This window comes from Quercus lobata, chromosome 2, assembly GCF_001633185.2.
Source record: "Quercus lobata isolate SW786 chromosome 2, ValleyOak3.0 Primary Assembly, whole genome shotgun sequence".
In the NCBI taxonomy this organism is placed as follows: Eukaryota; Viridiplantae; Streptophyta; class Magnoliopsida; order Fagales; family Fagaceae; genus Quercus; species Quercus lobata.
The window spans coordinates 4,359,719-4,385,754 of NC_044905.1; the positions used below are offsets into that span (position 1 = coordinate 4,359,719).

The 26,036-nt window shown below is 34.6% G+C and overlaps 2 protein-coding genes across 7 annotated transcripts; both read left to right on the plus strand.

Moving 5' to 3' along the window:
* The first annotated feature begins 4,620 nt into the window (after window positions 1-4,620).
* On the plus strand, window positions 4,621-9,947 carry LOC115974158 (protein CUP-SHAPED COTYLEDON 3-like). 3 transcript variants are annotated; one of them, XM_031094377.1, is made up of 5 exons: window positions 4,621-5,265; window positions 6,349-6,369; window positions 6,447-6,752; window positions 8,977-9,326; window positions 9,431-9,947. In XM_031094377.1, exons 1-4 carry the CDS (start codon window positions 4,774-4,776, stop codon window positions 9,091-9,093), a joined length of 936 nt encoding a protein of 311 aa, XP_030950237.1. In that variant the 5' UTR covers window positions 4,621-4,773; the 3' UTR covers window positions 9,094-9,326; window positions 9,431-9,947. The 3 variants fall into 3 exon arrangements, with proteins under 3 accessions (XP_030950237.1, XP_030950238.1, XP_030950239.1); XM_031094378.1 differs by having other exon boundaries at window positions 8,977-9,321; XM_031094379.1 differs by lacking the exon at window positions 6,349-6,369 and having other exon boundaries at window positions 4,623-5,265.
* Window positions 9,948-16,346: 6,399 nt separating this feature from the next.
* Window positions 16,347-21,981, plus strand: LOC115974159 (probable E3 ubiquitin-protein ligase RHG1A). Of its 4 annotated transcripts, none has more exons than XM_031094380.1 (6): window positions 16,347-16,655; window positions 18,700-20,585; window positions 20,836-20,889; window positions 20,983-21,081; window positions 21,197-21,337; window positions 21,430-21,981. In XM_031094380.1, exons 2-6 carry the CDS (start codon window positions 18,870-18,872, stop codon window positions 21,571-21,573), a joined length of 2,154 nt encoding a protein of 717 aa, XP_030950240.1. In that variant the 5' UTR covers window positions 16,347-16,655; window positions 18,700-18,869; the 3' UTR covers window positions 21,574-21,981. The 4 variants fall into 4 exon arrangements, with proteins under 4 accessions (XP_030950240.1, XP_030950244.1, XP_030950242.1 ...); XM_031094384.1 differs by having other exon boundaries at window positions 20,839-20,889; XM_031094382.1 differs by having other exon boundaries at window positions 18,751-20,585.
* Window positions 21,982-26,036: the final 4,055 nt, after the last annotated feature.

Consider the following 26,036-nt stretch of genomic DNA (forward strand, 5'->3'; position numbering starts at 1 on the left):
TAAATAAAAAGAATTTCATGAGGTCAGTAAGATTGAGATTCAAGTTGCGTACGCAAAGGTAAAAGTTTTTCATGTAAAAATCAATCTTTTAACTAGTTTAGAAAAACATATATGAGAAGCCAATTTCCTACCATACCAAAAATTAATAACGACGTGGAAAGAGGCAAACACACCAAGCTATGGATCTTGCTCCGTTTTCCTTTTCTTTTCTTTTTTTGGTATTTTTGTACATGTATTATAAAATGATTGGAATGGCCACATAGGGTGAACAAATTTTTTTTTTATTTTTAATTTAAGGTTAATTATGCCGTTAAATATCGAAAAGAAGCTGTGATTGTTTGATTTTTATTGGAGCATTAATACTCTAAAAAACTGAATTGTTAAATATTGATGCTTTTAGGCACTTGTTGACAAAAAAACCTACGTTTTAATTATGCCATTATGGAAACAAATAGCCCGTTTGTTACTGTTGTTCAGTTTTCAGTATTGAAATAATATTATACGTATTTTCACATACTTTTTCACTTACACGTATTTTCAAAAAATATAAATAACGTTATTAGAAAAACATTACCAAACGGGCCCAAAAATGAAAAAAAAAAAAAAAAAAAACTTTAGCACGTATGACTTGGATGGATGAATCTTCTCCTTGAAGAGTCGAGCATTGTTAAAAGACTTGCAGCTCAATTCGCATCTCCTAGTGATTTAGGCTATGTTTGTTTCAAGTGAAAACAAAATAAGGAAAATATTTTACACTCGACAGCGTGTTTGATGGACCGAAAAACACAGTCGAACTAAAAATAAATGGAGTGTAAATGAATTTACCCTTTTGTTTTCCCTTCAAATGATTTTACACTCCTCATAAATTTCAGCTAACCTAAACACACACATAAAGAAATTTTTTGCACGAACTGATATGGATGCCCTAAGAATGTACTATCATACCATCACCATGTCTCAATGACTAAATTTGGCTCATATTTTCCTCCCATGGATTGTATTTGGTTATAGTCAATGTATCAATTTAAAAGAAATTTCATTTAGTGCTTTACAAATTTTGATTTCCAATAGCTTTAACATAAATAAATAAATTAAACACCATCTTTTCCTTCTTAAATTCAATGTTTCCAATTCCATAAAAACAATTTCAAGGAAAGTGTTTCCTTGAAAGTCTTTAAAAAGTATTATTATCAATCTAATTTTCTAAAAACTTAACTTAAATTATATTTGTAAGTTGAAAAGTCATACTAGAGTACGGGTGTGCATAGGTCAAGTTGAGGGAATTTTTCAATTTAACTCACAATGGTCGGGTTGAAAAAAACTCAATCCAACACAACCCATCATAGGGGTCCAACCCAACCCACGTGGATCGGGTTGGACCCATGTATTGGACAATCTAAAAAAAATAATAATTGTACGAATAAGGGCCTAAAATTGTATATTGGGTCTTGAACCTTGGTCGAGGATGTTGGTTAGTTCGAGGACGAATAAACAGTAGTGAGGGTGTTAAGCTTAGAGTCCCATAAGCAAAATGCAAATGGAAAGGTAAGGGAAGGTGGTCCGAGGAGGAGTATATCCTCGAATAGACAAAGCACAAATCAAATGTATATCCTATCATTCAAGGTGACCTTCTAAGAAATTCCACTGATAGGGACGTGCATTATGAACATATAGGAATGTTGGAAGTTTAGAAATATCTAAGAGAAAGCTACTGCTACCGTATTGAATACTCTGTAACTAACTCTCTGGTTGCATTAATGAGGAAGTGATCTCTAAACAGTATTTTTCAGCCTTACAACTACTTCTAAAGACTTCAGAAGGGTGCTGACATGACAAGGATCAACATTAACAATCTACTATCTACATGTAGGGTAAAGGTGAGAAGAAAGAGGTAGTATAAATTAGAGAGAAGACCCTAAGACAAAAGGAGGAAAAATCAAGAGAGAAACACTATAGCAATCAGGAATCAAATTTGTAATCAAACTTGTGAGAAATATATAAGAACTGATCTCCTCGGACTGTGCCGAGGACGATCTATTTTAGTTTAAATCAATCTATCTTCCTGTTATTGTCATTTGAATCTACATTATTTGTTGTTCAACTCATTTTGGCTCAGTTTTGCTATTCACTCTCTACAAATTCATTATTTTAGGTTTTTTAGGCCTAAGTCTATCCGTCTTTTGGGATAGGGACTCAAATCCGATCCTTACAATAATAAAAAAAGAGAGATAAGCATAAGAACAACAACTTTATAAGATTATCAACGTAAAATAACAACAAATTTACAAATCGAACTTAAGCATAGCACCAAATTAATACAAAACTATTTGATTCGAGTACATACTCATTTCTCAAAACACCATACATTATATAATCTATTTTACACTATATTACATTAAAATATCAATTTTCTTGATTTTTTTTTAAAATTATTTCTCTTTCTTTACTCATAACAACTATTATCCACTTTTTTCCTTCATCATCGAGATATGTAAATAAAAAAATAAAAAACTAAATGCAAAGTAAATAGTGTCAGTATAAATTTATATAATTACTGTAGCAACTTTGCTAATTTACACAAAGAATTCATAAATACTCCCAGAATATAGTGAAGTGGGGCTCTCTCCTCTCACATTCGTGGTAGATCCATCATGAATTTAATGAGTAGACCCTACCATAAATGTAAAAAGAGAGAACACCATTTTACTATAATTCGGGAGTACCTAAGAATTACTCAATTTACACAGTTTTAACTTAACTGATGTGAATGATTTTGGAATTTAGTTGTGTAAAATTGATATATATATATATATATATATATATTTTTTTTTTTTTATATTTTGCATTGTATAATGCAAATGCTCTTATATTTTTAATTTAATAATTAATATGAGATGGAGATGGAAGTCCCCATTGGTAACCCGTTTTGGTCCCTCGCCTAAAAGACTTTAAATGCCCAAATCAAAGTTCAAAAACACAAATTCTAGACCTTTGCAACTATTCAGATATTGTATGCACGACAGCCAATGCCAAATTAAAGCAAGCTCAAGCTAAACTAAACCCAAGACAAAGGTAGCCACATATACGGTAGGCTTTGCTTGATGGCTTGATGCCCAAGTTTAGCCCCCTGAACATAGGGACAAAAACCAAAGAACATTTGTATGCATGGTTAAGGGACAAAATCAATGCTCTACACAAAGACGTGTCATGACCCAATGCAAGTTCAATAAATTGTAGGCTATAATTTTGTCATGTGACTCATTAATAAAATTTAATCAATAATATTATAGTCCCTTTTGGAACCCCATTTTGGTCCCTCCTCTAAACAAAACTAAAATGTCTAAATCCGAAGTTTAAAAACACAAATTCTAGACCTTGGCAGCTACATATATATTTTATGCAAGACAAACAAGATCCAATTCAAGCAAGTTCAAAGCAAAACCCAAGAAAAGCCATTAATAGAAGCAAAGCTAGTTGCCTTATATAAGAACAAAAGCCAAAGAACAAAAACAGCTGTGCAGTTTTTTCCCCTCCCTCTCTGCATCCCATTGTTGGGTTTTCTTTGGTTTTGTTAACCAATAAGTTTATTAACATAGTATTTTTCATATTTTTTATATGGTTAAATTGACATATTATAATTGATGTATAGTACAGTACAAATTATGGCACTAATAACACTTATAAGTTTTAATTTTTAATTTTTGTTGAATAGCTTTATTCCCTCTCTTGTGTGTGTTTATTTATTTTAAGAGTAATTTTTAAAAGCTTTTTTTTTTCATATTTTTTACATAGTTGGATTGACATATTATAATTATTGATGTATAATACAAATTGTGGCTCTAATAACCCTAATAGTTTTTTTTTTTGATAAGATAACCCTAATAGTTTTTTTTTTTATTATTAGTTTTTGCTGAATAACCTAATAGGATTATGTAAGTAATCTTTTTTTTTTCTTTTTATAGTCTAGTTTTTATTTTTATTTTTATTTTTTATAATCTAGTTAAGTAATCTTTAAAGATTTTTTTATATATATAAAAATCTGAAACAACTGGTGATTTTTAAAGAAATTAAAAAAATTAAATTATGCCTCCTTTCTAAATAAATCGTAAAGCATTGATGTTGTCTTAAATTAAATAAAAGCCAGTCCATCTATGTCCATGTCAGCCTTTCACAATCACAGCCAATCAAACTCAACCGCTAGGTTTATCATTAAAAAAAAAAAAAACTCAACCGAGGCTGTTTAAAAATTAAAAATTATTGTTTAAAATATTTTGTAAAAATACATATGGGTGAAAAAGTATATAAAATGCGTGAAATGTTGTTTAAAAATTGAAAATTGTTGTTTGAAAACACTCACCGAACACCACCTAGGCATTGGGCAACAACTCATTCTCTTGGTTCCACAAAAGGGTACAAAAAGTCCATGTCTCACCCATCATTGAACCACTAAAAATCCTCCACATAAGCACCACCTCTTCCCAATCCAACCCATCTGATATTTCGCCACGTGTACTCAAACTCTGTGCACCCATAAAAACGCAACAGATGAACCGCTCACAAGCGAAGAAAACATGCACTTTTGGTACCACATGGTCGCAACAAAAACAAACCTCGTATACATACATAGTAGCTTCGCATACACGCTTTCATCGTAAACAAACACATAAACCCCTCCCTCCCCACCATTTCTCATTTCTCCGAAACCTTAAAACCCTATCCCTCTCTCTCTGTCTCTCTCTTTCTCTCTCTCAGTTTCTCTCCAATTCATTTTCAATGGGAGATCCTATTCCTACTACTCAGAAACTGAAACCCACGACGTCGTTTTCACTCCCACCAGGTTGTCGATTCCACCCATCTCAACAAGAACTCGTCTCTTACTACCTCGCGAACAAAAACCGTGACCCGGACCCGAACCCGGATGAGAATTTTTTCAACGGTTACGATTTGATCAGGGAGCTGAACCTTTTCGATTACGACCCATTTGAGCTACCGGACGATACGTGCTTTTCGTACGGTTTCGGAGGAAGGAAAAGGCACTGGTACTGTTACTGTTGCACGAGTAGCAGTAGTAGAATTAGGAGCAGAAGGAAAACGAAGAATGGGTATTGGAAGAGAAACGGAAAGGTGAGAGACGTGGTGGGACCCTGTGGGAGGGTCCAGGTGGGGTCCAGAAAAAGCTTCGTTTTTTATTTGGGGAATTCACCTGAGACTGCGTTCAGGACCAGTTGGGTTTTGTATGAGTATGCTCTTGCTAATCATCCTAAGGTAAAAAATAACAATCTTGTTTTCTTAATTTATAGAGTTTGATATTGCTAAATTTGATATTTGATGCCAATTATAGTAATCTGGTGTGAAAGTTCGGTTTTTGTTTTTGTTTATTTGTTTTTGTGGATAAGTGGTGGATGCTGGAATTGTTGAGTTTGGGTTTATGAAAAGTGACTTGTTGAAAAGGTTAGGAGGTTTGTTTTCATGTTGTCATTATTCCTTAAAGCGAAAGTACAGATAAGTGCTACTATTCTATTCCATAATTGATAATAAGAGAAAGCTATGCTTTGTGTAGGGTCATGATGTAATACCATTGGTTGGTTTCTTTTAATGGCTATTTGCTTACTGTTTTTTCATTAGGGAAAAAAAAATGGATCATATATAAGGTGCTCTCAAAATCATGAAACAGTTTATGGTGGATAATTTGGACAATTTAGAAATCAGGGAGAACTGGTTAATCACTTATTTATGTGCCTCTGTTTTCTTTAGTGAAATAATTCATTCACTTTGTTTAGCCCCCCTTAACAATAATTATCTCATGCATACAATATATGCATCTGCCTTGTCGCACTGTGTGGACCCCACAACTATGTGAGACCTACATGCTTTGAGAGGAATGATGTATATGTGGGATGCATGAGATACCTTCGCTGAGCCATGTAGACAAGTCCCTAAACCTTGCATATGAAATCTAACTTCAAACATGCACCAACAATTTCCTGCTCTGTTTGGGTGATGCATATTTATTAGAAGAGAGAATTTTTATTCTGTTCTGTCTCTGCTTATTCTTTAAACCCTGTAACTTTATATTTATTTGCAACCTCTCTGGAACTTGTTTGTTTAAGATTGACCAGGTAAGGAATAGTGTTGGTAATTTCTTGGTTGACCTATCTGGGAACATTTTGATCAATGTATGGCCTTGACCATATATGTCATGAAGCATTGATCAATGAATGGCTTTTACTTGTCAAGTCTTCCAATCAATGAGGCATTGTTTGTTTTCGTGTTTCCTATGTAGTGATTTAATTATTATTTGTTCTCATCTGTGGATAATGATGGTTTTCTTAATTTCTTCTTTTTTAGATTGAGTTTTGCAAAATCAAGGTGGACAGAAGTGGGGGTTAGTGTTATTGGTTTTTCTTATGTTTCTTGTTAGACCTTATGTGTTTATCCATCTGCAGGCTTCTTTTGTTGTATGTCGAGTATTCTCTAAATCTCGTGCTGGAAATAGCATCTCGGACAATGGGTTAAGTTCTTGTGCTGAAGAGAGTATTTCGGCAGTGCGTCACATTGGCATTCAGCATGATGGGTACTTCACACCTGATACTGTCGAAGCTAAAATTCAAGGTGATAACTCTGTTGACGGAAATAATGAAATACCAAGATATCCAACGCAATTGGTTAGTGAGTTAGAGGATCGGATCATGACTGGGCCTGTTTCTGTTGCCAGTCTTCCATTTCCTTCGGTCATGCGGCCAAGGGAGCCGGTAACATATCTAAACATGACTCTTATCCATATGCTCTGTATATAATATTTGGTGCTAAAGCATATCTTCAGTTCACTATGTAATGGTTTATTTTACTAATATTTTCTTGTCATTTTGATATTTTATGTTGGATTCTATGTTCATTGGCTGCACATATAACTTACACTTTAGGATTATGTTATTTTTTTTAGCCATGTTTACTGCATAATGTCAAGAATTTCTTCCACTTACATTTTCCACAATTTTACCCCTGCCACCAATTACCGGCTATTCCTTTAGCAACTTCCTGCAAGTTTGTTCAGGGCTAAAATTTACTTTTATTTCTAAATTTCTTAAAATTTTGTTTGAGGACCTTTATTATTTGCATCACCACATTTGGTGTCAACTGTTCAAAATGACAACTTGCTAACATGATGACAGAAATATATTTTCTTGCCATCCCACATTCTACTGATATTTATGTGATGATTGTGCGTGAAAAGCGAGGTGTAGTCAACTATATAAGTTTTAGATACTTCCACAGATAGAGACAGCATATCGGGCCTGTCCGATTTTTTAACATGGGATTTGAAGTTTGAACTATTTTTGAACTATGTTCTTTGTAACCTTTGATATTTTTTCCTTAGTCCACCTTTGTTTCTTTTTGCATTTGTTACTCTTAAAATTTTCTAGTGAATCCTTTGTTGTCTAGAGTGGGCCAAAAGACAATGACGACAACAACAATTTAGCCTTAGTCCTAAAATGTTGGGCTTGGCTATGGATCTTTAGCAAATTAATCGGGGTCAACCACATGTATTCTTTTCCACTAGTCTATCATATCCAAAGTCATACTCTATGTTACCTCCTTAATGGACATGCCATTTTTTTTTCTACTCATATTAATTTTATTTTAGGCTCTCCTCTACATTTTTGCCTTCCCTCGACTCGAATTAGCTCAGTTTTCCTCACTAGTTCATTAATTGCTCTTCTTTGCACATGATCAAACCATCTCAAGCAACTCTCCCTTATCTTTTGATCCATAAGGGGCCGCTCATCTCAAGCAACCCTCTATCAACTTTAAGCTAATTTTCCCATTTATCTATCTTAACATTTCCATTTCAACTACACTCATTTGTGGGCATGTTTCTTAACAACCCAACATTTAGATGCATCGAGTATAGTTGGTCTTATAGCAATCTTATAAAATATACCCTTTAACTTAATAGTTATTCTACAATCACAAAATACCATTGACGTGCTTCTCCACTTCATCCATCTTGCTCCTTTTCTATGATTCACATCATTTTTAATCTTTCCATCCTTGTGATCCACAGTATCAGAAGCTCATTGTTTGGTATCTGTTGACAATCATGTCTTACAACCCCTTCATCTTTGTTTCTACTTTTACTAAACCAAGACTGTTTCTTTTTGTTGAAAACATTTTCCTGAATGTATTTTCCTACTTATTTTTTGTGGGTAAACCTATGGAATTCATTCAAAGACTGAGGAACAGCAAATTTATCAGGAGAAAGCCTGTTAAAGTACAGCCCAGCAATGTCAGAAAAAACTAGTAATTTCATTCCTCATCTTATTTCTTCTAGGTAGGCATTTAACTCCTCTTTAATCTAACAGCTGCTTGAACTTTTTCATGCCATCACCAAGTCTCCATAGTCAGTCACCCACATCTTTTAATTCTCCAAATACTTCTTTATCACTTTTTTAACATAACTAGCAATTTCATTCCAGATCTTATTAATATTTTTGTCTTGATCCAATTTGGCTTCTTTGGTTATTTTATCTTTGAAAACATCTTGTTTTCTCTTCCTTCAAATGTCACCATCTAATTCTTAGGCTTTTCTGTCTAATATCTCTTTTCCATCTTCAAATACATATCTAGTATCACCAACTTATGTTTAGTGGTTAAGGTCCCACTTGGTATCACCTTACAAATTACAATCTTGATTACATCTACTATCAACTTTTCAAGTAACGGTGAAATATATTTTACTAATGTTTGTTCCACTTTTGAAGGTGGAGTGCGTAAAAAAACAGTGGTAATTTGAGATTTCTACTGAGCCACTTGTAAAATAAAATAAAAAATCTATTTAGTTGTACCAAAAAAGAAGTTGGTATATATAAGATTTATTTAGTTTTTTGGCATGTTAAGTTCACATTCTTTTATAAATACAAGTGTTTTTCTTTTCATGTTGGTTATATCCCTTTTTGTGTTGTGGTTGGTGTGCAGGTGAGCTCGACTGGGCTTCCTGGAAGTGGTTCGATGTTTGTTGAAGGTCTGACTGACCGGCAATTATCTTCCATTGTAGATGAAGATTTCATTGAGTTGAACGATCTCATGGACTGACAATTCATTAGAGACATTGAAGCAGTTGGTTTTAAAGATATATGTGAATACTAATCCTGATGCTCAGGCTATTGCTGGAATCACCTTGTTTTCAGAACAGGTTTATGTACCCCAGAAAAAAATGAGAAGCGTTTTAAATATTGAAAGCCTCTTGAGAAACATTAGATGAAGTTGGCATGTGTCAGTTTTGAAGTTGAGAGAGATGTCACGGCTGGATCGCTTTGCATTGTAAGGTAGTTACCATGTTATTGACTTGTAATTTCTTTTTTCCCATCCCATTTGAAGAAACATTCAGCAATTTTTTGTTTTTGTTTTTTTCTTTTGGTCTGGCATGCAGATTTGTTCTTTTGCCTGATAGAAGGCTATTTTTCTCCAGAGGACTACTGAAAAAGATTATTATGTATATATATTTGACGATGGAAATCCAACGTGGGTTATATAAGTATCGGCTGCTACACTTGGCTTGATCATGCTGTGCTTGTTCCTGTGATGCTGGAGTGGAGTTCATTTTCACTCCAATTGCTTTCGTGGCAAAATTAGAAGTTTCCACTACCTCTCCAAAGCCTTCCTGTTGCAAGGCCTCTTTTCCTTTAGCTTATCTCTTTTTCAACTATTGCCAAAGTGATTGAGCTATTATAAATTCTGTGCTTTCTAGTGTTACCGTTCTCGTTTCTTCTTGAATAGCTTTATGAAACTGTTATATTAGTAAATGATGAACTTGATTGCATAATTGATTGTAGTAAGTTTGGGATCACAGAATTGTGTATGATCTGGTTCATAGTCTCTAAGTTGACTAGTGAATGGAATAGTGCTTTATAATATGTGATGCTAGAGGAGCATATCTTTAATAGAAATTGTGAAACTGGCTTATTTGATTTGCTTGATGCAATGTCTTGGTATGAGATTTGTGCATTTGTACCACTCAATTGGTTTTGTCTTTTAGTGCTGTGTGTAGAACTTTCGCAAAGGTTAAATGGTAATAGTTGCAACCTGAATTCTGAACCCTATTTTTGTTAACATCTGAAATTTGCAAGAGATAATTTGGTTCTTGGTATGTTATGATGTTTTGTATGGTTGGGAAGTATGCTCATGAACATTTGGCTTCTTGTCTGGTTGAAGTGGTAGAGAAATTTAATGCAGTAACTTTATCAGGAATGTCTAGCAACACTGTATTTGGTAGTCTTTTTGGGAACTCCCAGGAGAGTATTAGTTGTGAAATCTCAACATTTCAAGACCAGCGACAATTTACTCACTACTTAGGGTGTGTTTGTTTCATGTAAAATATTTTCCGGAAAATACTTATTTTCCGGAAATGCTATTTTCAAGAAAGAAAAATATTTTTAAGTGTTTGGTTTCATTTCAAAAAATGTTGTGAAAAATATTTTCTGGTGTTTGGTTGTGTTGTTGAAAATACCATAGAAAACACATTTTCTACTTATTGCTCATATTTTCTCACATTTTCTCAGCTGCCAAACAAATATATAATTTCATTTCTCAATCCAGAAACACAAATAAAACCCAGGAAAAAAAATTCATAATCCAGTTGCGACTGGGTTCGACGAGAGGCAAGATCGCGCGGCGGAGGCGAAGGCGAGATCGCACGGTGCGGTGCTGCGATCGTGATCGGCGCAAAGGCGAGATCGCAATCGGAGACGACGAATCTAGGTCGAGGACGATCGGTTTTGGGGTGCGACAAGAATGATCGGTTTTGGGTGGATCGGTGCTGGGGTGCGACGATCTCACCGGTGGTGCGATCGGCGCGACGAACGAGCTCGGTCTTGGGTTTTCTGGGTTCGTCGGAATTGGTTTCTGGGTTTGTCGAAGTCGGGCTCTTCTGGGTTTTCTGGGTTCTTCCTCTCTCTCTCTCTCCCTCTCTCTCAGCGCGCGGGCTCTTCTTCCTCTCTCCCTGTCACTTAGCTCTCTCTCTGTTTTTCAGAAAATAGTATTTGAAGGTAAAATAAAAACGGAAATCAATTTACACTCATCACAGGACAACTGAAATGCATTTCCGGAAAATGCATTTTTCATGCGCAACCAAACACTCGTAAATACGGAAAAGCATTTCCGGAAGTGATTTTCACCCAAAACAAACACAGCCTTAGTAGTCTGTTTTTGGGAAGTATTGGAAAATTAGTTTTTTCTATGACAACTCGTGAAATCTCAATTGACATCTTCTAGTGTTTTTAACAGAGACATTTTAGGATTCAAAGCCTCTCTCCCTAATTCTCAAATTATTAAAAGAAAAGGAATATCTATCAGTTTGACATTTAATGTGTACAGTTTTAGGACATGTATTTTTCTTCTTTCTGTGACATTGAGAAGATTAGTGTAGAGATGTCACTTCTGCTGTTGTGGTTAATGTGATCATAAAATCGAATGCTCCCAAAATTTGTCTTGTATTGGGAGTTTGTAGTTTATGCTACATGCTTAAGATGAATATGATATATATATATATATTTTTAAAATCTGATGCCAATGCCTACAATTTTTGACTTGTGATTTGTTTATGTTTGGCTCCTAGAGCCCCTCTTTTCTAGCATTAGGTGCACCTTCAAGGCTAACATAGCCTTCCTATAGGACTAGGAGCACGCTTGCCGTGTCCAAATTTACCCAGAAAAAAAATAAAAATAAAAGAGACTATTCTTGAATGGTGGTTGATGAAATGTTTGTCTCAACTCTCAAGGCTCTTAACTTTTTCAAATACCGATTGTGTGAACTTATTGTCAATGGAATAAGTTTTTCCCAGATGGGAAATAAGGGAGGCCTACGATTAAGTTTCCTGTCCATTTCAATCTTCCCCCTTCTGTTAATTTGGTGGCTTTTAAAGGTACCTTCAAAGTAATGATGTCTTTATTATTTGGTGAATAGATTTGTGCCTTCTTGGCTGCTATGCTTGACCTTCGTAGCACCACGTTTTGGTTCGTCGTATAGTAATGATAATCCAAAAAGACCACGGGGTTGTTTGGTAAGTTCAGTAATTGCAATTAAGAAGCAATGAATATGATTTTGCGTGGCATGTTGGATGAGCTTTTAAAAGCTGACAAGTAGTACTAGTACAGTGAATTATTTTTTGAAAATTTTTAGTTCCCATTATAAAAAGCTGTGCGTGTTAAATAAACATATCTATATTTACCGCTCGTCCTGTTTGACTTTGTCTGGGTACACTTTCGCTTTGCTTTTCTCTCATGCGTGAAGTAGTGTCTTATTAATGTCCTGGTGGGCTGGTTCCTTTAAAGAAATTAGAAAGTTCATCCTTTTTGCTATTTTGGAGTAGAGAGAATTTTGAGTGTATTTAACTATTTATGTTCTGATTTCTACCGGAAGTTGTGTTTCACTATACTTGGTGAAAAGTAAAGTAACCAAGGTTTGACACATATATAAGTTATGGCAAATGTGGGGTAAAGTTTATGTTCATAGACTTTTTGAGAATCTTGACTCTGAGGTTTTTATCTTTCTTATGTGATTATAATTTTTTTAACATTAAATCTTCCTTGTAACCCTTTCATGTGTATGCTTAAAATAAGTAAATATTAGTTGTCATGTGCATGATCATTACCATAGGTGCAACCACCACCTCTCTCATATGCTCACACCTCCTAATAAAAATGGGTCACATTTCAATCCCTGCAATTTTGTAGGCCCAATGTTGTGATTTCATTTTGCTATTTGGAGTAAGGACAGAATTTTGAGTATATCAATGTTGTGATTTTTATCGATTCTAGATTAAAAATCGAATGCCTTCTTAACTTGATAATATAAAATAATCATTATAGAGCGGAGGTCATTAAAACTACATTATATATTTCAAAAAATAATAAATAAAATGTTGTGATTCCTAGAGGTGGTTGTGGTTTCTATGAGGCAATCTTGACCCCTCCCAAAGTTTTTATCATTCTGTATGTAATTATAATTCTTTTACCATTAAACCTTCCTTGTCACCCTTTCATGTGTATGGCTTTAAATAAGTACTTTCTAGTTGTCATGTGCATGATCATTATCATAGATGCAACCACCACCACCACCACCTCTCCAATATGCTCTCACCTCCTATAATACAAGTGGGTCATTTCAATCCCTGCAATTTTGCAGGCCAGGTGAGAAGTCATGAGTTTTGCTCCCTTGGAATAAATTCATTTAATCACTACACCACCCAACTTTTAAAAAAAAAAAAAAAAAAAAAAAGATATAAGAATAAAAGGCCACCTCACCCCCTTGTATGAGTGGCTCACTCTGTTTTTGTCAAGACAGCCCACTACCTTGCTATGTTTACCAATGGTTATAGGTATTTTTCTCTAATACAAGAGTCAAATATGCAAAATTGTTTTCAACTTGGTAAATGATTGATCTTAAATGTATGACAGAGCACCTGAAGGAGTTAATATTTTTTATATGCTGAGCTGTGGCCTTTTCCTTGGGCTAAAACTTAGGTTTGTCTAATTTTCTTCATTGTCAAAAGCAAGAAAAAAATTTCTAATATTCTCTTTGGTGGAGCATGGAGGAATCATCACCCTTATCTTAATGGTACTATAATAGTTAAAAATAAGTTGTACGCTATGGTTACTTATATAAGCTATCCATATGGGTGAATGGGAGTTCATTTCTGTGGCCTAAAATTAACACATAAAATACAAAGATATATATAAATTGCACAAAGTAACCACCTTGGAAAGGTGAGTGAGAGAGAAGGGAAAAATAAAAAAGAAAAGAGAGAGGAATATGATCAGAATATAAAGAATATAAAAGGCCCACGATTGAGATATGAACGGAAATGGACGGAAAAGAAAGTTAGGGGGGGCACAATCTGAGAGGAGAGAGATACCAAGAAAGACTTTAGGTCTATCTATTCACACCTCTTTTAAGCAAAGTTATAGTAATGTCAGCCTATTTGTACTACCAACACACATATACAGAGGAAAACTCCAATCATATAATAAAAACCATGACCACCAAGTCACCAACCATACCCAATTTTTGATAAACCACTCCCTCAATTGTAACCGACAGAAATATTTAAGTAACCTATTGGTATTTCAATTTTGGGTACATTGACTCTTATATAAACCCATTACCCACAAGATTTAGTCTTTCCACCCCATGTGATGGCAACTAAAGTCCCAACCACAAATTTTTTGCACAAGCACCCAGATTTTTGGGTGTTGAAGAAGATCTAAAGGTCATTAAGTAATGGGACCTAAAATAATAACTAAATCATGCCACATATACCATTTTATACAAGAGCGTGTTTGGTTTATCAGTTTAAACAGTAATGTTCAGTGTTTAAACACTGAACACTAATGTTCAAAAACAAAAAAGGACGTTTGGTGTGTCATTCCTGTTCAGGGATTGTTTGGAAAATAGTGTTCAAAAATCAGTGTTTAAAATGATATTTTTGAAATCATCTCTAATCTGTTTTTAAACAACAAAAACTAGTGTTTTAGTGGCAATTGTGTAATTATGTTGAACATTGTATGGCCCACGTCAGACATCAAAGCTGTATTGTCTCGGCAGTCGCACCCATACAGTCCTGTTAGGCATTAAAAAAATATTTTTTGAATAAAAAAATGTTTATTTTGGTTAAAGGTGTCAGTTTTTTTACTTTATTTTTAAATCAAACACACATACTAAACACATTTTTATGTTTTTTTAAACACTAAAACATGTTATTTAAACTATGATACCAAACACATTTTTTTGTTTTATAAACACTAAAAACATGTATTTTAACAACACTTTTTAAACTATAATTTTCACATCTTTTTAAACAACAATTTTTAAACTCTATGACCAAACGGGCACTAATTTGTTTTTGTTTTTGCTTTTTTTTTTTTTTTTTTTTTGGAAATTACATAAAAGAAACCAGAATTTATACCATATTCCAAATTAAGTCAAATGTTCTAAATTTTTTCAATTAAATCCCAAATTTATGAAATCGTTTCAATTTAATTCCATCTTTGTTATATTTCTTTATGTTATTCGGATTGTAACCTAAGGCCTTTACCATCTTTGTTAGTTTCTATCTTTTATGTATAGTTTTTTAAAATTTTATTTTCCTAATTTTTTCAAAATACAAGTATATTTTAGTACACTTTTAAAAAAATAATAAGCAAAAGGTGCCAAACGTACACTTAGTTGAAAGAACTTGAAATCATTAATGAAATTTAAAATTTCACCTTAAATTTCTTCATAGATCAATTTATCAATTATTAAACCGAAAGGATATAGAGAGAGAGAGAGAGAGAGAGAGAAAAAAAAAGAGGATTGCTAGGAAATTAAAACTGGTTACTTAGATAAAATCTAACGTTTTATCAATTATTTCCCCCTTTTTTTTACTCTATTATAGTACATAACAACAAAAATAAATAATAGAGATAGATAAAGACTTAAAATAGAATCAATTTCATAAGCTTTTATTGGCACAATATACTTGGCATGTTGTTGGTTATGTAACTTGAATAGAAGAAACTCATTATATAGTTGAGTCTGTTGTGACTCATGATGTAATGTTGTTATCTTCGTCTTAATAAATGTTACCCGTTTTCTTATTAAAAAAAAAAATTTCATAAACTTTTAAGAAGTGACCAAAAAGAATTTGTGATCTAATATAAAAAAAAAGGGGGGGGGGATAAAGAATTTGGGCATTTTTATAATTTCCATTTTTGTTTTGGATCACAACTAAAACAGAGCTAAAATTAACAAGCCACAAGAGGGAGTCTTCACAAAAGGAGAGAGACAGGGAAGGGGCAAAGGCAAAGGCAAAGGAGAGAAAGAGCAGTAAAGAAGGCAGGCAAGCAGGGCAGGGCAGTAGGACAGGTGCTTGGCGTGAAGGAGAGATGTATACATACCATAACAACAAAGTTAACAACACAAAACAACAATATCATCATCATTCATCAAAACTAACAACAACAACAAAAAGATAGAGAGAGAAAGATAGAGACTAATTTAGAGAGAGAGAGAGAAAGAGTGGGGCTTTAACTTTGCATTGGGAGCCGAGTCAAAAAAATTGGTTATTATGCTATTTTTAATTTATATTTATTATTATGGTTTTCAAAGAAAAAGAAAGAAAGAAAAAATCACGAGGAAAGACAGGGGTACCTTAAGCACATTTGGTAAGCAGCCAAATAGTAGTGCATCTCTGCCCCTACCCAGTTGTTTTTGGCCTTTTATTTTATTCAAATATTTATTATTATGACTAGTATTACTCTCTCCCTCTAACTCTCTCTCTTTCTTTTGGGTTATTTTGTAAATTAAATTTTAAAAAGATTATTGTCCTCTTTAATCTCTCACCTTATTATTTTTATTTTTTCTTCTTCTCTTTTTTACACTTCTCATTTTCTCTATCTCATTACTCAAATCCTCCACCTAAAGGCTCTCTCTATCTCTCTCTTTTTCTCTCATTTGCTTCTTGGGGTTTGGTTTTCTAGCCTCTCTTTGGAAAAGTCCAAGCCGGCCGAACAAGAATACAGCTTTTTCTCTCATCTTTCTTTTATCTGGGTTAGTTTCTTTGTTTTCTGGCCCAGATTTTTTCATATAGATCAGCCTCTTCTATTTTCATCTCCTGGGTAAGCTTTTTTTTTTTTGTTTTTTTTGTTTTTTTTTTTGTTTCCTGCAACTATTTTTTTGATTGATCAGTTGGTGACAAGATCGGATTTTGATTGTCATGTCTTATTTGTATGTTATTTTTGTTTTCTGGGTTTCTTTTGTAAAGCAAAATTTAGCTGAAAAAAATATGGGTTTTTATTTTTAAAGCTTTTAATGCTATTTTAACTAGGAGGGGTTCTGTGTTTTAAAGTCTGTTAATTGAGTTTGGGTTTTCATCTGCTATTTGATTTGTAAAATCATTTTTGATGAAGCTGGTTTTGAATAATATTTAGCTCATATTTGACCCTGTCAGTGCTGAACCGATCTAAAAAGTTTTCATTTAAAAAAAAAAAAATATATATATATATATATATAATATTTCTATATGGGATTGATTCAGTGTGTATGTGTGTGCCTTATAGAAAGAAAAAAAAAAGATAGTAAATTTAAATTTTCTGGGAATGCTTTTTTGTGTTTCTGTTTTGCCTTTGAAATCATGTAACTTTGACTTGGTGGTTCTGTAGCATTAGTTTTTGCTTGCCTTGTGGGTGTTTGATTATATGTGATTGTGATTGCTTTGAAATGCTTTGGTGGGGGTTCTGTGTAGTATGGATGCTTCCTGTTTATTAACTTTGTAGGCTGAGGTTTGGGTGGTGGAGATTGTGATTTTTACAGGAATGCTTGTATCTCTTGTGTGTCTTAAGGTTATGATGCGTGGTTGGCGTAATTTTGTGTCTCACATTGAGCTTAATTTTCATCCATATATACAAAATAGTAAAGAATAAGTCAATTTGTTATTCATTTACTGTTAGCAGGTCGAGATAGCATATGGGTTGATTTGCTATTGCCTTTTGCTTCTGTAACTTTTGCTTTGATTGCCATTGCTAATCATCTACTACCATTGGTGTTCTAGTGGTATTTGTCACCCTTCTATGTTTCATGTAGACATGATATTATGAGCTTACAGTCGTTATCGGTATATTGACATATAGAATAGCAACTGATGTTTGGATGATTTTACACCCATTGTGAGTTGAATAGTACGAAACATCAATTATTAATGTTACTTTTGAGTTTGTAGATGGTTTGCTTCCCCTTTTTTTGTCCTGAATCTTGCTTCGTTGCTGAAGCTTCTTGACATCTGACCATCTGAGAAACTTGATAAGGCCATCATTTCTGTGTTCATAATGTAATGTAAGGATGGTTCCTGTATTTTTGTTCCTCTTGACACTAAATAGAGATAAATAGCTTCTGGGTTCTCAAGTGTCAAGAAACTTTATCAATGCAGCCAAAATTTTCACCCAGTCAAAACACAAAAGAGAGAACCAATAATTCATACTTGACTCTGATGCATGTTATATGTCCCAAACTTCCATTGATCTATCTGATAGGTCTATATATGGCTTAAAACAACTACAGTTTTAGAATATCATACTTTCATAAAACACATGAGAGTTGAAATGGCAAGCAGTGTATCAAGTAAATAAATGCAGAAGAAATTGTAGAAAAAATATTTAAGGTTTCATTGAATGGAAATGTTAGCAAATTAACTATGCCATACATAAGACTACAGTGCATGATTACTTAGTAATCACTCTACCAACATCCCACACTAACCTGTCAAAATATAACCAAAATGAAAATGAGATAATTACTTGTTCATAACAACACCATTGATCTAATCGTAATTTCCACCTTGTGTTCAGGTCAAGTTGGCATTTTTACACATTCTAATGCAAATACATAAGTATGATAATTTTAACCACCACCACACCACTCCATCAACAGCAGCAGTAAAGGGAGTTAAAGATGGATCTTTCTTTTTTTTTGGGGAAGGGGGAAAGAATAAGAAAAACAAGGCATCACTAACAGGCATCAGAATTACCTTGTCATCAGCAACTTCATTTAGGCACCCTAACTTTGAACACCAACATAATGCGTACACAATAGACTGTTATATTGGTAGATTAGTTTGGAGCTCTCCTAACTTCCTAATCCAATGTCTTTGTTGCTTTGTTGTATCAGGTGTACTGAAAGTGTACTTGACTTACAGTTTCTATTGGAATTTTTTTCCAGACTTTTACCTGTATCTTTATAACGAAGCTGCTGAGGATCCATAGCCGACATAAAATTTTGGGACTAAGGCTCGACTGTTGTTGTTGTTGTTGTTTCTAAGGAAGCTATTATTAGCCCCAATGCAAGGGCAGAGGGGTAGAATTGGTTCCTTGACTGAGACTTTGGAATTTGACCATGGATCTACATCGAGTAATGCTGCTATAGAGCAGCAGATTTGCTGGAATAATATGCGAAATCCTGCAGGAAATCTAATGCCAGATTGTATTCTATCACCCAGTGATATGAACATCACATATTTGAATTCTATGAACCATGAACGGCCGATGTCTAGCGGATGGAGCTTAGGTGAACCTAGTTCTGGCAATGCCCAGAGTGAGGTCAGTCATGAAGAGCGGAAAGCAGAACTTGGATGGCCATCTTCTGGAAGTGGTTGTGTTGGGGCTGGTTCAAGGTTAGAAGAACAGAGCTGTGAACCAACTCATATTTTTTCAGTTGAAAATGTCAATATGAACCCACTGTTTTTGCAAAGTTCCAATTCTGATGTGCATACCCAGAATCTTAACTTAAACACAGGTTTTGTGGGTAATGGGGATGATAATAGTCAAGTCTTGGAATGTCCTAATATGCACAAGTCTAGTGGATCAGAAAATCAGTGGATCCCACCTCCTAGTGGTTCTGATAATCATGTACTTCATTCCAGAAGTGGTGGATTTTTGGTTGAACAGAATGATGGCAGACCAGGTTGTTCAATGGAGGGTCGCCGTGTATCCTGTAAAAGAAAAGCTCTTGATGGAACTGTTGGACAGTCTTCTGTATCTGGAAGTCCTAACTACTTTCAGAGGGCAGAAAATAGTGCATGGTCTGCTGTTCCTGCTCGTTTTAACGGGAGTAGCAGTTTAGGTGTATCTGCTCCATCAGAACCGGTGAACCCAAGACTCAGGCTAGGTGCAAGAGACATTGCTTCTGACAGCATTCCTGATTTAAGAGTGGCAGGAAGCTCCCAAAGAAATTCCCGTGCACGGATAACTCCTCCCAATCAACAAGATTCTATTGCCCCTACTTTATTCCCAACAGAGAGTGCTGTTAGGCATTCTAGTATTTCATCTTCCCAGCTGCCACCGAGGCTTCTTCCGGTTGATTATTCTTTGGACTTGAGGTCAGCACCAGCTGCAGATAATATGATTCCTCACAGTCAGCCAGTTTTTATCCATGTTCCTGCATTGCCACGAAATGTGCAAGCGTTTAGGTGGAATGGAGGATCTAGCTCAGGAATTGGCAGTTCATCAAGCTCTGTTGTTTCTGGAGACCGAGATGCTGGACCTCGTGAAGAAATGGGCTCAAGAAGCATGTCAAGAAACCTTTTGGAAAGTCCTATGTTTGTGCCTGCTACTGAAGTCAGAAATTTTGTTAGAAATCCAGCAAATAGAAGTTCAACTGGTGTAAATTTAAGTATTCCAGGAAACATTGCTTCTACTTCTCGGACTGGTGGCCCCAGTTCAGGTGTCCATCCATTGTCTGCTCCTACCTTAGTTCCTCAACAGAATCCTCCACAATTTCCTCGAAGATTGTCTGATTATGGCCGCCGATCTTTGTCTTCTTCTGCTGGGTCTGAGTCTGGAGGCAACAGCAGTAATTATTCTCTGTTGCGTTCAGGCCCTCCTGTTTCCTCACAAGAAATGGTTTTTTCATCTGGACCTGGCAGTCAGGGTCATCATCAGTCACACCCAAGGTCAGCATTGTGGATGGAGAGACATGGCGATGCTGGACTTGGAATCCCCTATTTATTACGAGGTTCAGCTGCTGCCGGTGAAGGAAGTGGCAGGCTTGTATCTGAGGTCTGTTCTAGAGCTCTGGTTTGCTATGATGTTTTCTTTTTAAATTCAAATATGTTGACTCTGGTGGTGACATAGACTCAACCATATGCATACCTTGATGTCCAGCAAAAATTTCTGTATTCTAAAACTATATTTCATTGGTTTCCCAACATACGATGTCTGTGTTATACTTTAATACTCATTTGCAATATCCAAGTCATCGTGACAAAAAAGTGACCTTCTAAAGCTTACTTTGTTGTTTTGTTTGTAGCAGATTCGCAATGTCTTGGGTCTCATGCGTAGGGGCGAGAACTTGCGATTTGAGGTTAGATTTTGCATTATTTTCTTATCTTGTTTATGATTTAAGAATAGTGGCATATGACTACTTTTCTGACACATGCTTCTACCTTTTTGTCAGGATGTCATGATACTTGACCAGTCAGTGTTTTTTGGGGTGGCGGATATTCATGATCGACATAGGGATATGCGGCTGGATGTTGATAACATGTCTTATGAGGTAAATTTTACAAAAAATTGATTAGACATTTCGGTTATTATTATTATTATTATTATTTTTTGTTTAAAAAAAAAAAATCCTTATTCTTGTAATATGGTGTGTATTGGAATTATAGGAGTTATTGGCGCTGGAAGAGCGCATTGGAAATGTTAGCACGGGATTGAGTGAAGAAACAATATTAAATCATTTGAGACAGCGACAGTATTCTATTGCAATAGGGTCTCCACTTGAGGGAGAACCCTGCTGTGTCTGTCAGGTAAGTGTGACCAACTTGACTCATGTTGGGGGCTGGGGGTAGGTATTGGTTTTCTTCTCTTTGCCTGAATTATTGTGTATTATGATGTGCAGGAGGAATACAAAGATGGAGATAATCTTGGGACACTGGAATGTGGGCATGATTTTCATACCCACTGTATAAAACAATGGCTGACGCACAAGAATTTGTGCCCCATATGTAAAACAACAGCACTGGCGAAGAGAGATGACCATTAATTTTCTGGCCAGTAGTTCCTCATAGTGGAAAGAGGGCTAGCCATGAAATTGCTTTGTTCTGTTCTGGGTTAGTGATCCAACACTACACACTCCAGTGCTTATCACTTGCTACACCTTTCTTTCTTGTTCTTCAATGTGAAGCTGGCCATGGCACCATCTCATCCAAGAGCCAGAGCAAAATTTTCAATTTTTAATTCTATTCAAGCCAGCACCTCCTTGTGGAGGCGGTGGATTTGGGACTTCGGAAAGCAGAACAAAGTTTTAAACTTTCCATTTATCAACAAATGATTAATTTTCAATGTTTATTAAACATTCAGCTTATTGCCTTTTGGCATTACAGATGTAGATGATTATATTAGATTTTGATTTCTCTTTTAATTAAGAACGATGACCAATCTTGCAGATTTCTGATTTGGATGTCACCATTCTGCAGAGCTTGATTGATGAACAAGCTAACTATTCATTCAAAACTCTCTCCCATCAATACATATTATTTGCTCACACTCCCACCATAATTTCCTGGAGAATTTGCTATTGGCCAATTCTCACCGAAAATGGTAGCCTATAATCTATATGCCACATTTCTCTTAGTTGGTATTTCTTTGATGGGAGCCATTGGGCTTTGGGAGAGATCTTTCACTATAGAGATGATAGAGAAAAAGAAAGAATTGGTGTTTCTGTATGTGGTCTCCTACCTCACAAGAAGTAGAGTCTATAGGCGTGTCAGCGTGTGGTCTATCGCTTGCGTGCAATCAATGTATAAGATAATTCTTCTTTGCCTAGGGTGCTGTTGATGATGCCTTAAGTTTTGAACTCGAAATGGATTAAAAAATGTATTGTATTTGTGAGATTTTTTTTTTTTTTGATAAGATGGTTTTTCACCAAGATCTATATAAAGACTTGGGTCTATTTAGTGCTTCTAAAAACTAAATGCACTATTTGCAACTTCCACAATTATGTCTGGCATGGTTTTAAAAACTGATATAAGGGAGAGGTTTGGATCTAGTGCTTTCAGTGCACTAGTCCCAATCGGATGATGACGTGTGTCCAAAAATAGACACGTGTTACAATCTCAACAGGGTCAATGTCACATGGTTTTAAAAACTGATATAAGGGAAAGGTTTGGATTTGACACTTTTAGTGCATTAGACCCAGTTGGATGATGACACATGTCTAAAAATAGACATGTGTCATAATCCCAACAGGTCCAGTGTCCAATGACACTGGACCTAATTTGGAACCTTGATATAAACAAAGAACTAGAAAAGAAAACTAATATAAACAAAGAACTGGAAAAGAGACTGGTTATCAATTTCTAGTTCGATCGAGGTCAAACTGATGACGTCATAATTAATATAAATTAAATATATTTATGTGAATTTTTATTTTTCATAACTTATAATTTGCTAAGTTAGTAATTTTATTTTTATAAATAATAGTTTAATAGTTTAACTTTAACAATTTATTTATTACAAAAAACTAAAACCCAAATGTCATAATGACAAGAAAATTCATAGACTTACTATCCTTCCACTTTCTAGTCACACATTTTCACAGTTTACATCGGTTTACTCTTTCTTTCTTTCTTTTTTCTACCTCCAAAATCTAGCACCACACGTTACCACTTACTTCCATTATATCAATCAATATTCTGAAGACTTATCATATTTAAAGTTTTAACCTTTCAAAGTTCAAACTCTTTTTGTTTTTCAGTTTTCTTTCCTCCGCATGGCACAAGCACATGGTGACATATTCTCTCATACACACTCTCTCCCTCAAGTCTCCAATCTTTCTCAAGAGAAGTTCTTCAACATCTAATTTCAGTCAAAGGTTCAAAGCATGCATAGATTTTTCATACATTTCATCCAACACATAAGTATCTCTTTCATTTTATTGTCACCAACACTTTTAGTGTAGATTTAAGAAGTTTGGTTCTAGTTTTTTTTTTCCCCTTTAGTTACAAGAACCAGTTTAACCACACTAGTTCTCGATTTTTCCGGTTGAACTTGCGGTTTCTAGTTTTTCTTGCTTTTTCTTCAATTTTCGATTTTTGATGATAACCAGACCAAATTAAGGTCTAGTTCCCAGTTGAATCGTCTGGTCTAGTCTGGTTTTTAAAACCATAGTCTCTGGCATTTATCTCTATAAAGCAACATAACATTCTTCTCATACTTTTGATGATGACAATCTTCTCTTTTATGATCAAAAGTTGAATTCATTACTCTAATGAGCCCAATGAATTGTAACAGTATCGAAAAATAAAATTAGTTACTTTGGAGGCCCACATTGGAAGCCCACTTTCCGGAATGTTTAAAACATTTTGCACCCCTAGTTCTAATGATAAATTTTCAGTTAAAGTCGCATATTACCTAGATAGAGGTAATTGTTTCTCCAACCATATGGAGCTAGTCATGAGGAACTGATTGAAAATCTATGAGAGATTGAAGATCTTTTTGTGGAAATTTGCTTAGGAGATTCTTCCTGCTAATGCAAATTTGCATATTCAGATTGCCTTGGTGGACTTGTGTACTGAGTTTTGCTGAATCTAACGTCCATGTTTTCTTTGAATGCACCTTCTCTTAGCAAGCCTAAGCATGTTCCATTTGGTCCCTCCATTCAAGTTCAATGCCTATTATTTTCCTGCTCAATGGGTCAAGTTGATCCTTAACCCGACACAACCGCCCAATTCGGATGCAGAGCAAGCCAAGGACTTTACTCTTTTTGCTGCTATCATCTGTGATCATATTGTGAAAGTGGAAATATATTTGAATTCCATACTAGCAAGGTAAGTCCTCTAGATTTGACAATGAAGGCCAAGAATGTAATCTCTAACCATAAAAAATAAAAAAATAAAAAATAAAACAAAAAATAAAACCTTAGATGACCAAAAGAATATGCAATAATATCAACAATAAATGGTCCCCTTCAATGGGATAAATATATCTCATCGAGTGATGCTAAAGACACTCAAATCCACACCCTGCTTATGTGTAAACTCATGATTGGATTTTAACACTTTCACATGGGTCTACCATTTATACTTTAAAAAACTAAAATTTAATCAAGATGTGACATAAAAGCAAGGTGTGGGTTGGGGCGTATCCTAGCATTATTATAATGTATTTATTATTGAGTCTTGTGTTGTCCTACTTACAGTTACATGCAGATGCAGTGATAAAGAAGGAAAATTTACATATATTTGGACTGATATCATTGATCTAAGTGAGGGCTTATGGGGTAAGTAAAGGCTTCTTTATTTGCTCTCAGTTTCAGTTGATCTAAATATTTCTAATTCTATCTTGGAAGGTGGTTTGAGAACGTGTTGAAGCCTCTTCGTATTTCACCATGGATGATCACAACAATCATAAAGGATAAAGGTGATACTAAAATCTCGTTTTTGTTGTTGGTATGTTTATGTTATTAGTGGCCCATAATCTTGTTTGTTGTTGGGCTTTTGATTGTACTAGTAATAGGGTATGCTTGTCTTGTTCCCATCACACGTTATAGTCTCGGTCCATTTGGCTAACAATTGAGTTGGTTAAGGGCCCTGTCTCCTTTGTCTTCTTTTATTCGGGTCGTTTAAAACATGTACATTAATTTCCTTAATAAAAATTAAATAAAAAATAAATCAAAAGGAGCCTTATTTATTATTTATTATTTATGGTATACGTGTATAAAACTCTTTTTGAGGAAAAAAAGTATTTTATATCAAATGATATCATGTCATCCGGTTCTTATTAGATTTTGATACCGTTGACATGATATTATAATATCATTGATTATTTGGTTATCAAATAACTTCTTATCTGAAAACTTGAATTCCATTTTTTGACCCCACACCCTATAAGCACCTAAAAAAATTATTGTACTACATAAAGTGGCACAATATTGGCACCCTATAAGCACCTAAAAAAATTATTGTATTACATAAAGTGGCACAATATTGACTACAACTCGTCCATGTGACGAATTGTAATTGGTAGAAAGATGTTCTTATATGGATTCACTATCACCTTTCCACTAACCACAACTTATATACCAATATTTTGCTGCTTTACGTGGCACAAGAATTACTCCACCGCACAAAGAGTACCGGTGGTGAAATCAATACCAACAAGTCACTAAAAGCAGACCTCGGGATTTGCAGTTTAATAAATGAAATCTACGTTGCAATAGCAGGCTAAGATGATGTTTGGTTGGATGAGGCGGTGAATGACATGATACCTTTGACTTTTGTCACATTCCTTAAAATTGCAAAAAGACAATTTAGTAATCATCAAAATTATTACTAGTAATAGTAAAAAAAATTAAAAATATTTTTCTAGAAGGATGATTAGGCGGGAGAGTAATCAAACATTGGTTAGCAAAAAGCTAATGCTTTTAGCTTTGAAACACTAAGACTGTGAGTGACGTTGTTTCCGTTATCAAAATTCAAAAAAAAAAAAAAAAAAAAAAAAACATCC

What these genes read in the sequence shown, in the direction of transcription:
- LOC115974158 (XM_031094377.1), top strand. Translation starts at nt 4,774, where the DNA reads ATGGGAGATCCTATTCCTACTACTCAGAAACTGAAACCCACGACGTCG. An exon ending in CTCTTGCTAATCATCCTAAG is followed by an intron (nt 5,266 to 6,348) that starts GTAAAAAATAAC and finishes CTTCTTTTTTAG; the next exon opens with ATTGAGTTTTGCAAAATCAA. An exon ending in TCATGCGGCCAAGGGAGCCG is followed by an intron (nt 6,753 to 8,976) that starts GTAACATATCTA and finishes GTTGGTGTGCAG; the next exon opens with GTGAGCTCGACTGGGCTTCC.
- LOC115974159 (XM_031094380.1), top strand. Translation starts at nt 18,870, where the DNA reads ATGCAAGGGCAGAGGGGTAGAATTGGTTCCTTGACTGAGACTTTGGAA. An exon ending in GCGAGAACTTGCGATTTGAG is followed by an intron (nt 20,890 to 20,982) that starts GTTAGATTTTGC and finishes CCTTTTTGTCAG; the next exon opens with GATGTCATGATACTTGACCA. An exon ending in TTGATAACATGTCTTATGAG is followed by an intron (nt 21,082 to 21,196) that starts GTAAATTTTACA and finishes TTGGAATTATAG; the next exon opens with GAGTTATTGGCGCTGGAAGA.